The sequence below is a fragment of the Hemiscyllium ocellatum genome, chromosome 19 (genome assembly GCF_020745735.1).
Source record: "Hemiscyllium ocellatum isolate sHemOce1 chromosome 19, sHemOce1.pat.X.cur, whole genome shotgun sequence".
In the NCBI taxonomy this organism is placed as follows: Eukaryota; Metazoa; Chordata; class Chondrichthyes; order Orectolobiformes; family Hemiscylliidae; genus Hemiscyllium; species Hemiscyllium ocellatum.
Genome location: NC_083419.1, coordinates 63,376,047 through 63,391,156, shown reverse-complemented (window position 1 = coordinate 63,391,156; position 15,110 = coordinate 63,376,047). Strand labels below are relative to the sequence as shown.

The following is a 15,110-nucleotide window of genomic DNA, read 5'->3' as shown; positions in this document are numbered from 1 at the left end:
ATCAGGTGTACCCGAGAACTCTGTGTGGGAAGCTAGAGAAGTGATTGCTGGGCATTGGTTAGGCCGCTGTTGGAATATTGCGTGCAATTCTGGTCTCCTTCCTATCGGAAAGATGTTGTGAAACTTGAAAGGGTTCAGAAAAGATTTACAAGGATGTTGTCAGGGTTGGAGGATCTGAGCTACAGGGAGAGGCTGAACTGGGGCTGGGGCTGTTTTCCCTGGAGCGTTGGAGGCTGAGGGGTGACCTCATAGAGGTTTACAAAATTATGAGGGACATGGATAGGATAAATAGACAAAGTCTTTTCCCTGGGGTCAGGGAGTCCAGAACTAGAGGGCATAGGTTTAGGGTGAGAGGGGAAAGATATAAAAGAGACCTAAGGGGCAACTTTTTCAAGCAGAGGGTGGTACGTGTATGAAATGAGCTGCCAGAAGATGTGGTGAAGGCTGGTACAATTGCAACACTTAGGAGGCATTTGGATGGGTATATGAATAGGAAGGGTTTGGAGGGATTTGGGCTGGGTGCTGGCAGGTGGGACTAGATTGGGTTGGGATATCTGGTCGGCATGGACGTGTTGGACCAAAATTTCGGTTTCCATGCTGTGCATCTCTCTGACTAAGAAGACCAGCAACAGGGTTAGAGCAGCAGCAATCTTCTCACAGATCCTTTGCCCCAAATGAGATGGAAAAGGGGAGCAGTAAGCAGAGAGCTGCAACTCAGGAGCCATTAAAATGCAGAAAGAAAAGCTTCCATCAATCTAATGCAGCTCCCACTTGTCCATGATTGATGGTGAAAAAAGCTCAGAGTCCATTTAAATATCCTCAAGTGGTGAATCTCTCACCAAAAACACTTCTATGCAGACCTCATATCAGAAGCAACAGATTCTGTAATGACTTCATTAAACTGTTCATCAAGTGTGAATTCCGAAATGCTGCTGAAATAAGTTTAGTTTTTAAAAGTCAGTTTTCATAATGCTGTACAAGCAGTCCACAATTTATGAATGGCTGACTTTTGAAAGCTCATACATACTAACCGACATAGTAATATTAATTTCAAAGATTGGACCTGCAAATATTTTCTTGTACTTGCGAACACTTTTTAAAAAATTTGTCCTGCATTGTGTTCTGACTTACGGACTGTTATGGACTAGGCCAGACAACTCTAAACATTCTTAGGCAGGTCGCCCAGACCGTAACTTTGCAATTTGTTTTGGTAAGTGTACAGTGAAAATTACCTGGAGTAAGTTAGCTAGGTTGACTACTGTGTTTTAAAAGACAAAAATTTATTCAAAAAATTACGATATGCACAACAAAGAACACGGAGTGGCTCAGTGGTTAGCACGGCTGCCTCACCAGGCCATATTCAGACAGTCAGGACCGATGGATTAAATGTAAACACTATTAAGTGAAAGCAAAAGTCTGCAAAACTGTCAAACATGAAGTAGGTTTTAAAAACATCTCACAGGGACCTGGGTTTGATTGAAGCCTTGGGTGACTGTCTGGGTGGAGTTTGCCCATTTTCTCATGTCTGTGTGGGTTTCCTCCACAGACCAAAGATGTACAGGTTAGGTGAGTTGGCCATGCTAAATTGCCCATCGCGTTCAGGGATGAGTAAGTTAGGTCCATTAGTCAGGCATCCTTTGTAGAGGGTGGAGGAGAGCTTCCACCTGTCGTATTCCCAGCACCCCTCCCCCAAATCCCCTCCCCCTACCTTTTATCTCAGCCCGTCTGGCACACCAGCCTCATTCCTGAAGAAGGGCTTATGCCTGAAACATCGATTCTCCTGCTCCTCGGAAGCTGCCTGGCCTGCTGTGTTTTTCCAGCATCGCATTTTTCAGCGTTAGTCAGGGGTAAATATAGCGTAGAGGGAATGGGTCTGATTGGGTTACTCTTCAGAGGGTCAGGTGCACCTGTTGGGCTGAAGGGCATGTTTCCACATCGTAGGGATTCTATAAAAAAAATATAGAATATACATAGAACTCAGACTATCCCAACCTAGATTTAATTATGTTGTTCTGCATATACACAACAGTTCCAATAAACAAACCCCCTTAAACACAGAGTAAAAATGAAGCAAAGGCTTATAGGTCTAAGTTAGTAGGGCAGAAGGAGAAAGAGTTAAGCCTGTTTGCACACAGCCCACTGCTGCACTGACTCAACCAAGTCTTTAACTTCCAGGAGTAACCGTTCCCCTCTCATTGTACAGGTCACTTCTAAAACACAAGCTTTGGCCTTGTGTCTCATCTGTTTACATGTAAACAAAAAGCCGCCTGATGCCCTTTCGTCTCTGTACCAAACCCAACAGATTCGGAGCCCGGAGTGTTTTTGACCTCTCTTTTTAAAAAAACATCAAGGACACACCATCCTTGAGAAAAGGAACAGCTTTTAGAAAAAGGGCCAGCTTTGTGACATGGACAAATGAACCTACCCAGGAGTCAAACCCGTTCACAATCCAGGAATTGCCTGTAATCATAAGGGACATGTCAATGAAAAACTCAACTGAAACTCTATGATCAGATAATACTGATTTTTCTAACTTATATCTGTCAATCAAGGCACTCCAGATGGGTTTCATTTAATTCTCTCTGATGACTGTAGCCTGTTTTTTTTCTTCAAGTTTTCAATGTGAGATGTTTTTAATAAAAACTTCATATTTGACAGTTTTGCAGACTTTTGCTTTCACTCAATAGTGTTTACGTTTACTCCATCAGTCATGACTGTCTGAATATGGACAAGGCCCTTGAACCAGTCAAAATGGTGTCCATTTGTACTCCACATGGAGTTCACATGGCTCATTTGTATTCCTATGTGTAAATCGTACCCTTTCCCCTTTCTCATACTGGTTCTGTTAGCAATGGGAGCAGGTCCGGATTCTGAAAATCTGGATCATTTTCTTTGCAATTAAGTTTTTTAATTCCTCTCTCCTGTCTGTCTTGGTTTGATGTGAATGATGTTTGGTCACGGAATTATCGGAATAACAATTATCCAAATTTCGGATTATCCAAAGGAGATCTCAAGGTCCCGATAGAAACATTGCGTCAAAGAGCTGTTTCAACCCTGATCATGTCTTTTGTTTACAGGTACAATGATTAAAAACGAACACAGCTCACTGAAATGCTGCCAAGAACAATCCTGGACAGTGCAGGCATTGTTTCCAAATGGCTGACCTCCCACCCTCTCTCTCTCTCTCTCTTTCTCCCCACACTTTCCCTGGAGTTCTACACAGGGGTGTACCCTAAACCCTCCTTCCCCAGATAATGTCTCCAACGTTGTCCTGTACAGGGCAAAGATGGAACCTGTCAAAACGTTGCAGTAAAATGTGTGTACGTGTGCGTTCACGTGCGCTATTTGGAGACTTACCCCACAAAGGCAGCAGCAGTTTTGCTGTTGGTGTCCAGTCTGGCTGCCCGAGGGGCACGGGGAGTGGGTGCACGGACATGGGTTGGGTAGTGGGTGAGGGTGGGGGTGGGTGCGCGGACATGGGTTGGATGGTGGGTGGTGGTGCAAGGTTGGGGACAGGGCAGTCGGGGATGGGAGGGGGGCAGGCAGGGGGTAGGATTGGGTTGGGAAAGTGGGGGCGGACGGTGTTGGGATCGAGGCGAAATGGGGGTAGACAGCGTTGTGGGGTGGGTTGGGGGCAGGGCAGGGGTGAGCAGGGGGTGGGTTTGGGGAGAGGGCTCACGTGCGGTGTGCTGCAGCCTAGTCCCCTGAACGGGGAGCAGACTTCACAGAAAACTCCGAGCCCCAGAAGAAATCAATTAACCGAATAATGAATTTTCTGAACGAAATCGTGCCCGCCCACCTCGCTCGGATAATTGAGGTTCCTCTGTGTAGAATAATGGACGATTACATCAGAGCCATGGCCATTCAGCCCATCAACTCTGTACTAATCATTTCAAGAAGCTACGAGTTTCACTTCACTGCTCTTTTCCCATCCTTACACTCCTGTCATCTTTAAATATTTGTTGAATTCTCCTTTTGAAGGGTTATAATTGAATGTGCTTTCACAGTTTTATCAATGTATTCCAAATCTTAACCATTTGAAATGTTAGTACAAACCCTTTACCTCAGATTTAACTTGGATACCCTGAAATTCTGTCACTAATGGCATTGTGTGTCAACTTACAGACTGTGCACATTCACAACTCAAAGTGGCAGCTCACTACCACCTTTTCAACGGACAAATAGGGACAGGCAATAAATGCTGACCAAAGCGACATCCAAGTCCCAAAAGTAAATTTTCAAACAAAAAATGTTTTTTTGCCAATCAACATAGATATCCCCCATTCAACCTTTACCATCAAGCCAAGAGATTAGTCCTGGTTCAATGGAGAGTGCACTAAGGCATGCCATACCTAAAAATGAGGTGTCGACCTGACAAAGTGACCAAACTGGATACCTTGTGCGCCAAACAGCATGTGGAAGACAGAGCTAAGCGATCCCACAACCAACAGATCAGATCTAAGCTCTGCAGTCCTGCCACATCCAGTCATGAATGGTGGTGGACAATTAAACAACTCACTAGAGGAGGACATTGCACAAATATCCCCATCCTCAATGCTGGAAGAGCAGAAGGTCAGGCTGAAGTATTCATAGCAATCTTCAACCAGAAATACCAAGTAGAGATCCATCATGGCCTCTTCCAATGGACACCAGCAATACATATGCCCACATCCCATGAATGAATAAAAATAATCTGCGCTCTGTGGTTACTCAGCCTTCAAAACTGTTTCCCTTTATTTACTCCATCTGAATGATCACGAAATTAAACATCTTCTCACAACAGCCTTTTCTGATCTAAGGAGAATAATCCCAGTTTCTCCCACTGTTCTCTATTTAGTTGTAAGTCCTTGAACCATTCTGTTAAACTCCCCAAAGCTTACACATCCTTCCTAAAATGTCCATATTAAAGTCAATGATTCATCACCATAAGTTTTAATAACAGAGACACATAGAACATAGAACATAGAACATAGAAGGATACAGCGCAGTACAGGCCCTTCGGCCCTCGATGTTGCGCCGACCGAATCCTACCTAACCTATACTAGCCCAATAACTTCCAAATGCCTATCCAATGCCCGCTTAAATGACCATAAAGAAGGAGAGTTCACCACTGATACGGGCAGGGCATTCCATGAACTCACAACCCGCTGTGTGAAGAATCTACCCCTTACATCTGTCCTATACCTACCACCCCTTAATTTAAAGCTATGTCCCCTAGTAACACCTGACTCCATTAGCGGTAAAAGGTTCTTAGTATCTACCCTATCTAAACCCCTAATCATCTTATACACTTCTATCAGATCTCCCCTAAACCTTCTCTTCTCCAATGAGAACAGCCCCAAGTGCCTCAGCCTTTCCTCATAAGATTTTCCTACCATTCCAGGCAACATCCTGGTAAACCTCCTCTGCACTCGTTCTAAAGCTTCCACATCCTTCCTATAGTATGGCGACCAAAACTGCACACAATACTCCAGATGAGGCCGCACCAGAGTCTTATACAACTGCAACATGACCTCAGGACTCCGGAACTCAATTCCTCTGCCAATAAAGCCCAGTACACCATATGCCTTCCTCACAGCACTATTTACCTGGGTGGCAACTTTCAGAGATCTGTGTACATGGACACCAAGATCCCTCTGCTCATCCACACTACCAAGTAGCCTACCATTAGCCCAGTAATCCATCATCTTGTTATTCCTACCAAAGTGAACGACTTCGCACTTAGCTACATTGAATTCCATTTGCCACATTTCCGCCCAGCTCTGCAACTTATCTATATCCCGCTGTAACCTACCACATCCTTCCTCACTATCCACAACTCCACCGACTTTTGTGTCATCCGCAAACTTGCTTACCCAGCTTTCAAGTCCTTCCTCTAGATCATTTATAAAGATAACAAAAAGCAATGGTCCCAAAACAGATCCTTGTGGTACACCGCTAGTAACTGCGCTCCAAGATGAACATAATCCATCAACTACTACCCTCTGTCTCCTTCCAGCCAGCCAATTCCTAATCCAAACCTCTAATGTATCCTCAATGCCATACCTCCGAAGTTTTAGCATTAGCCTACCATGGGGAACCTTATCGAACGCCTTACATCTGATACAAAATAGCTGCACTCTTCAGTCAGGAGCCTGTTTGATGTTGGTTTTTGGTGAGATTACTGCAGTGCAGCAGATTCTCCATTTCCAACCTCTCTCCTTGAGCCCTCTCAAATTACGGTGATCCTTTCTTGTCAGCTTTTTCCGAATGGCGAGCTGGAACTCTAGGGTGCTGGTGCACGATTTTTCATTCACGTTTGTCAACCACACGTTCTGGGAGCTGGCCCAAACACGTGCCCTGTGAAGGCTGGAAGTGCCAATTTCAGTGCCACCTTGCACATATTGCTGACACTGTGGGATTGTCACTTGCACAGAGCTGGCAACTCTGTTTAGATCATTTCATTTCATACTTACTCCACCCTACTTCTGCCGACTTTCTGTCTTGCTGTGTTCCTCCAACCTTTGTTGTTTTCAGAAGGCTTTGGGTGTGATAGCTCTGATAGTGAAACAGTATACCTAATATCAAAGTTCAAACTGAAGATGGCCTTTCAGCTTGTTGAAACTAATCTAACTTTGGCTTCACAATACTGTGATTTTACTCTTGATCTACACCCTTAAATATCCTTCTCTGAGCATTTATCTCATATCATGTTAGTTAAGAACGACCACCTAGGCAATGTCTGTTGGCTTCTGTAGGTCCGAACCGTTGTGCATCTGTAATTGTGTATTACGACGGAAGAAAACCGATACAGGAGTGGGGTGGGGGTAGCAAGTGATCCTTCTGACTGGTTCATATCATCTTTTGGTAACACTCTTTTTCAGATATCTACTTGACCGAGTAACACGACTGACTTCACTTTAAAACTGTCGTAAATATAGATCACAATTAAAAAATAGACAGAGGAAGCAAAATTCACGTTATAATTGTTTGGAGTATTTACTGTGTGCACCTGTGATTTAGGCCCATAAGTTGTCCCTAATACAACAAAATTGTGTTGCAATGCCACTATTCTGGAAGATATTAAAAATTTGGTCCATCTTTATCCTGTTTTTAATTCATAGAAATTATTCAGTTCCAAGCCAGTTTGAGCAAAAGGAAGCACAATATTTACATTTTACTGTCAACATGTCCAAAGTCCTCTTGCGTTGCCATTGTTCCCAGAATTTCATCTTGAAAACTGATTTCAGTCCTGCCACGGAACTAAAATATGCCCTTATTAAAGTCTCAAAAGTTATCCTACATGACTGCCAATGTTAAACCATTCCTGATGGACTAAGTGACTGACATGGAGCCTTTGAAGTCATTGACTGTTCATTTCTTCTTCAAATCCTCCCGTCCATCTTCCAGTTTGGAACTTCATTCACCTTGTTGTTAACCCTCTGGTCAGGTTCACCTGCATTATCTTCTCTTCACCTGTGGTGTTCCCCAAGGATCCATATGTGGCCCCTTACTATTTCTTACCTGCATGCTGCAGCATCATATGAAATTGCAATCACAGATTCCCCATGTGTGGTGCTGACCTCTCATGACCCCTCTGCTGTCTCTAATTTGTATTTTGCTTGTTAGGCATTATTGAATGAACAAAGAAAATATTCAGGAGACCAAAACCATTGTTTTCAGTCCTCACTATAAGCTCTACTCCTGGATCTGCCCCTCTCTCTGGCAACTGTCTGGAGCTTAACCGTACAATTTACAGTCTTGAAATCATATATGACCCTCAGGTGAGCACCTGACTACATATCCATGGCTGTCACTAAGATTGTCTACTTTCACCTCCATTGCATTCTCTGTTTTTAATCGTTCATGAGCTGCGGAACCCTTATCCATACTTTGATACTTCTAAGTTTAAATATTTGAATGTTCATCGAGTAGCTGTTCCATCTTCTCAGCTCCAGACATTTGAGCTCCTCCAAAACTCTGAGCTGTATCCCAACTGGCACCAAGGTCCCAATCACCCATTGCCTTCCAGTTGCTGGTCTACTTTGGTCCCCTGTCTGGTAACAGCTCAATATTAAAATTTTCCTCCTGTTTTTAAGGCCCTCCACGTCAATACCCCTCTCTCCCTTTAACCTCTGCCAGTCACACGATATCCCATTTATTAGGCCCCTTGATTTAGGACTTGTTGAGTATTCCAATTTTAATTTCTCCACTATAGATAACTACACCTTCAGATATTGAGACCTTAAGTTCTGGAATGCTCTTCCTAAACCCCACTATCCCTTCTCTTCCTTAGACACTCTTTAATGCTCTTCTTCAAACTTTTGGTGTTTTGAAACAACATCTCTTTAGATTGCTCAGTGTCTAATGTTGACTAACAATCCTCTTGTGAAGCATTTTGGGACATGTGATTTTATTAAAAGCACAATATAAATTCATGTTAAAACCAAAATACTGCAGATGCAAGAGATCCGAAATAAAAACAAAGTACTGTGGAAGCTCAGCAAGTTTGGCAGCATCTGTGGAGGCAAAAGAATGGAGTTAACATTTCAAGTCCAGCACAACTCATCTCCAAATATTCATTGCTATTATGCTTATTAATGATGGCGTTAGGTTTAAATTGCCTTTGCTAAGGAGAAAATCCAGCACAGTCTGTGACAAAAGAAAGTGTGTTCTTGAAACTTGAAAACTAGCTGCTGGCAGAATTTCATACCCAGTTTAACTCAACACAAGTGGTAAAGATTCACTGGTCATCTCCAATACATGATAAGAGATTCAAAATAATGTAAACATTGTCCTGAGATCCCAGTGAAAGCTGAGTATGTTAACCCACTGTCATGAATTTGTATCTTCCATATAACAATGTTGCAGCCAAAGGGAAAGCTTTATTTACTAAATTATGCTTCATTTCAAATTCAATAAGTGACTTACTTTATTCTTCAGCCCCCAGGAAAACCTACACAGTGGAGGAAGCGGTGGAAACCATTGGATTTGGGCGATTCCATGTTTTGCTGGTCTCAATCATGGGGAGCACCAGTGTAAGTATTGGTGGAAGAGACTGGGGGACCTTTGTTGTATATATTGACAGAACATTGACTGGTGATTAATAAAGGCAAGGATACGCACAGCTTTCAATAGATGACTAGCACAGGCGAATGTCAGAAAGTACAAAGAAATAAAACAAGGATGGGAAATATTTAGCAAGTCTGGCATCTGTAGAAAGAGAAATTGGGTTAACCTTTTGTCAAAAGGGGCAGCATGGTGGCTCAGTGGTTAGCACTGCTGCCTCAATGTCAGGGACCTGGGTTTGATTCCATCCTTGGGTGAATGTCTGTGTGGAGTTTGCACATTCTCCCCGTGCCTGTGTGGGTTTCCTCCTGCTGCTCCAGTTTCCTCCCACAGTCCAAAAATGTGCATGCTAGGTGGAGTGGCCAGGTTAAACTTCCCATAGTTTCTAGGGATGTGCAGGCTAGGTGGATTAGCAATGGGATATGCAGGGTTACAGGGATGGGGAAGGAGGTGTTGGGTGGGATGCTCTTTAGAGGGTCGGTGTAGGCTTGTTGAGCTGAATGGCCTGCTACTTCACCCCAGGAATTCCATATTCTAAAACTTCAGGAAGGTAGCAAATGATACGGGCAATATTAGGGAAAGAACAAGTGGCAGTGATAGAAATGGGAGACACTGAATGGCAATAAAGCATGCTGAGCAGAACTGATAATGCGACAAAGAATGAAAAGAAACAAAAGATGTCCGGAGGACGTGTGAATTGCAGAATAATGAACCATGCTGAAGCAGGAGAAAACAAGTCCGAAATAGGAGAAAAGTTAGATTAATATCAAAGCTTGCAAAGGAAAGGAAATAAAACGGGATCAGAAGTTGCAGTCAGAAAATGACAGACTCAGTGTTGAGTCCGAAAACGACAAAATGTCTAATGAAAAGCGCGATGCTGTTCCTCAAGTTACACTTCAGGCCAGTCTAAGTACAATGTAACATCTTGTCCTTTGAAAATTGCTGAGTCATTGTGGCTTCATCCACCCAGTACAGAAAACCTTAGGAGCCTTGAAGGAAAACAAAGGCTAATGTTACAAGCACCACAAATATGCCAACAGGAACGGAGAATTCAAGACCAAATTAAAGCCACTAGGTTTTACATTTTACCAAAATGCTGCAATTTTCAAATACTGCATTCAATTCTGATCTTCCTACTATAGGAAACATGTTGTGAAACTTGAAAGGATTCACAAAAGATTTACAAGGATGTTGCCAGGGTTGGAGGGTATTGAGCTATAGGGAGAAGCTGAATAGGCCGGGGCTGTTTTTTCTGGAACATCAGAGGCTGAGGAGTGACCTAATAGAGGTTTATAAAATCGTGAGAGGCATGGATAGGGTAAATGGACAACATCTTTTCCCAGAGATGGAGGAATCCAAAACTAAAGGGCATTGGTTTGAGGTGAGAGGGGAAAGATTTAAAAGTGACCTGAGGGACATCATTTTCATGCAGCAGGTGGTACATGTATGGAATAGAGGAAGTGGTGGAAGCTGGTACAATTACAACATTTAAAAGGTGTATGGATGGGTCTACAAATAGGAAGGCTTTGGATGGCGATGCTGGCAAAAGGGACTAGATTAATATAGAATACCTGGTCGGCATGCACAAGTTGGACCGAAGGGTGTTTTTCCATGCTGTACATCTCTATGACTCTGAGTTCACTTGATAAACCAGGTCGCTAATATCTGAGTGACAAGGTGTTGAACTTAATTCCAGATGGTGGTGATTTTGGAGGCAGAGTGTTTTTAATTACATTAAATTTAAAGGGTATCCTGTGTTTTTGTGCCTTTTCCCAATTATGTCCAGGCAAAAAGGTTTATTCTCCCAGAGGGGATGTCAATTAAACCCCTTCAGTAGGCATTTACCCCCATCATAATTCATATCTGGCAGCAGTAGGTGAGGGTTTTCCACCTGGGATGCCTGAAAAATGAAACCCTTTTGAGTTTTTTTTGTGGTACCATGTTGGAATTAGAATTAGATTTTATTATCACATGTACTCAAGTATAGGAAAACATGACTACAGCGAAAAGTATACAAACTATTCTCTGCCACCATCTTGGTTAAAACACCAAAATCTCAAAAAAATAGCAACAGCAGAAATAAAAGAAAACCAAAAGGTAAGAAACATGTCTGAATCTCTAAGTTTAAGTGTTATCTTCATAAACGTGTTTGGAACCACCAGTGAGGGCCTTGGGCCTGAAGAGTCAGTCAGCCTGAGAGTCTCGCCCTGATTGTTGAGACAAGTCATGTTTTATCCTTGCTGCTGCCAGCCCCGAACTCCGGGAGGAGACGTGTTTGCCACTACTGCCTCCGACTGCCACCATTCCACGCACAGCCCGCGCTCTCTGCTGTATTAATTAACCTGCCGCAAAATACTTGAAAGAAAAGAAAAAAAAATTGAAAGAAGAAACAAAATTAAAGCAGACAGGAGCGGATAAGCGCTGGGTACTTCTAAGGGAGCACGTTTTAAGCTACTGCCACTCTGTACCACTGAGACAGGATGTGATGTCGTAGCCCCATGAATCTGTACTCTGAGAACTGTAAAAAATACAGTCTTATATTCTACTAAAGAACACACAATCTTGTTTTACCCATGGTATACGTTTGGTCTATTTACATGGAAGAGATTTACATGGTCCCAGGACAGGTGCGGCCCTCATTCAAAAGTGCTCGCTGCCTGCTTGAAGTGCCCAGCACAGGTACGGGAGTGTCATTGAAAGTCACCCTTTGCCTTTTGTGACCTCTGTCCCCACCCTCACTCACCTATGGCCTTAGTGGTCTTAGGCCTTCACTGGGTGCATTGATAACTGCCACAGCTCCCATTGGTGGTGCCAACTGGCTATAGAGTGCTGTCAGCCTCTGATTGACTGCCAACTAAATCCTGGGTTCTAAACCCTGGGGAACTTGTGGTCAATAAACTGCCTGATGGACACTTAATATCATGGACGATCCCCCAATGGGCTCTCATCAACTCTTTAGCCAGTGGACCAGAACCTACAGCTTGAATAAAGCTGTAGCTGGAATGGTGTAGAAATAGTCATGAAACTCCATGAACCAGGCCAAGTGTTAGAATTGGAGGTAGGTGAGCACTTTGGGGACAGTGACCACAATTCGGTGACTTTTACTCTAGTGATGGAGAGGGATAAGTGTGCACTGCAGAGCAAGAGTTATAGCTGGGGACAGGGAAATTATGATGCAGTGAGGCATGACTTAGGATACGTGGCTTGGAAAAGTAGGCTTCAAGGGAAGGGCACAATCGATGTGTGGAGCTTGTTCAAGGAGCAGCTACTGAGTATCCTTGATAAGTATGTACCTGTCAGGCAGGGAGGAAAGGGTCGTGTGAGGGAGCCGTGGTTTAATAAGGAATTGGAATCCCTTGTTAAAGGGAAGAGGGCGGCCTATGTAAAGATGAGGCATGAAGGTTCAATTGGGGTGATTGAGAGTTATAAGGTAGCCAGGAAGGATCTAAAGAGAGAGCTAAGAGCAGCAAGGAGGGGACATGAAAAGTCCTTTGTTGGCAGGATTAGGGAAAACCCAAAGGCTTTCTATAGGTATGTCAGGACTAAAGAATGACTAAGGTAGGAATAGGTCCAGTCAAGGATAGTAGTGGGAAGTTGTGCGTGGAGGTTGAAGAGATTGGAGAGACACTGAATGAATACTTTTCATCAGTATTCACTCAGGAACAGGACATTGTTGCCGATGTGAATATTGAGTCACAATTAATTAGAATGGATGGCTTTGAGGTATGTGGGGAAGAGGTGTTGGAAATTCTGGAAAGGGTGAAAATAGGTAAGTCCCCTGGTTCTGATGGCATTTATCCTAGGATTCTCTGGGAAGCAAGGGAGGAGATTGCAGAGCCATTGGCCTTGATTTTTATGTCCTTGTTGTCTACAGGAACAGTGCCAGAAGACTGGAAGATAGCAAATGTGGTTCCCTTGTTCAAGAAGGGGAGTAGGGATAACCCTAGTAACTATAGGCTGGTGAGTCTCACTTCTGTTGTGGGCAAAGTCTTAGAGAGGGATAGGATTTATGAACATCTGGATAGGAATAATGTGATCAAGGATAGTCAGCATGGTTTTGTGAAGGGCAGGTCGTGCTTCACAAACCTTACTGAATTCTTTGAGATGGTGACTAAGGAGGTGGACGAGTGTAAGACAGTAGATGTGGTGTATATGGATTTTAGTAAGGTTTGATAAGGTTCCCCATGGTAGGCTACTGCAAAAAATACGGAGGTATGGCATTGAGGGTGCATTAGATGTTTGGATTAGGAATTGGCTGGCTGGAAGGAGACAGAGGGTAGTAGTTGATGGTAAAGGTTCATCTTGGAGTGCAGTTACTAGTGGTGTTCCGCAAGGATCTGTTTTAGGACCATTGTTGTTTGTCATTTTTATAAATGGCCTGGAGGAGGGGCTAGAAGGTTGGGTGAGCAAGTTTGCGGATGATATACAAGTCGGTGGAGTTGTTGACAGTGAGGAAGGATGTGGCAGGTTACAGCGGGATATAGATAAGCTGCAGAGCTGGGCAAAAAGGTGGCAAATGGAGTTCAATGTAGGTAAGTGTGAAGTGATTCACTTTGGTAAGAGTAACAAGAAGATGGGGTACTGGGCTAATGGTCAGATACTTGGTCGTGTGGATGAGCAGAGGGATCTTGGTGTCCATGTACACAGATCTCTGAAAGTTGCCACCCAGGTAAATAGTGCTGTGAAAAAGGCATATGGCGTACTGGCTTTTATTGGTAGAGGAATTGAGTTCCGGAGTCCTGAGGTCATGTTGCAGTTGTATAAGACTCTGGTGTGGCCGCATCTGGAGTATTGTGTGCAGCTTTGGTCACCATACTATAGGAAGGAAGTGGAGGCACTGGAACGGGTGCAGAGGAGGTTTACCAGGATGTTGCCTGGTATGGTAGGAGGATCGTATGAGGCACTTGGGGCTGTTTTCATTGGAGAAAAGAAGGTTTGGGGTGACTTGATAGAGGTGTACAAGATGATTAGGGGTTTAGATAGGGTTGACCATGAGAACCTTTTTCCATGTATGGAGTCAACTATTACGAGGGGGCGTAGCTTTAAATTAAGGGGAGGTAGGTATAGGACAGATGTTAGGGGTAGATTCTTTACTCAGTGAGTCGTGAGTTCATGGAATGCCCTGCCAGTAGCAGTGGTGGACTCTTCCTCTTTATGGGCATTTAAACGGGCATTGTATAGGCATATGGAGGATAGTGGGCTAGTGTAGGTTAGGTGGGCTTGGAACGGCGCAACATCGAGGGCCAAAGGGCCTGTACTGCGCTGTATTTTTCTATGTTCTATGAATCGCAGAGAATTTTATGTCACTGAAACAGGCCATAGAGCCCAAAATGCTCTACTCATGTTGATGTGTCAGCACTAGCCTCCTTTCATTACTTTATATTGTTTTCTTACCTCTCCTCTCATGTATCTAAACACCTCAGATGACACTACCAACAATGCAGCACTTCCTCAGTGTTTAGTTTCCTCATTGGGGTTTGAACCCACAACCTGTTGGGTCAGATTCAGAAAGTATTACCACTGAGCCAACGTTGAGGCTTAGTTGACAGAGAAAGGAAGACAGTTTGGATTCTTTGGTCTTGAACCATGACAATTGGAGAGAATGTTGTCTAGATACTTGAGAAAATAAACACTGGCCATTCTGCCCCTCAAGGTATGTTGTAGGTCATGTCTTAAACATGAAATCCATGATAAAAGAGGAGGAGATGCAGAAGTAGTTTCCTCATGATCTTTCTCTTTTCCTGGGTGGGCTACAAACAAGGCCAAAGAGATTCAGCCACTCTTTCCAATGGGAGGAGGGGAACTTTCTGATATAAGTACCTCTGTGGATAGTATGCAGTGTTTAGAAATGCTGGTCTAGTCTCCACTCATTGGACTGCTCAGACTTGCACCTATGACAAAGGCAGAAATAATGTCTGGGAAACATTGCAACCCTTGTGCATCCTGATTTAGCATAGCCATGTGACCCCATTTATGAGGCACTGACTGGGATCGTCTATCTAGCAGCCAATTTCAGCAAAGTCACAGTCCAGGCCAGACCATTGTTTGGAGAAGGTGTAAAT

General features: G+C 43.6%; 1 protein-coding gene across 3 annotated transcripts in view; it reads left to right on the top strand.

Annotated features, from left to right (window-relative positions):
- The window catches only part of svopl (SVOP-like), a 164,778-nt gene that overhangs the window by 77,964 nt on the left and 71,704 nt on the right, over nt 1–15,110 (top strand). For all 3 annotated transcript variants that reach the window (XM_060840005.1, XM_060840006.1, XM_060840007.1), the window contains one exon: nt 8,923–9,017. In XM_060840005.1, the coding sequence (XP_060695988.1) occupies nt 8,923–9,017 (95 nt within the window). The remainder of the gene's footprint in view (nt 1–8,922; nt 9,018–15,110) is intronic.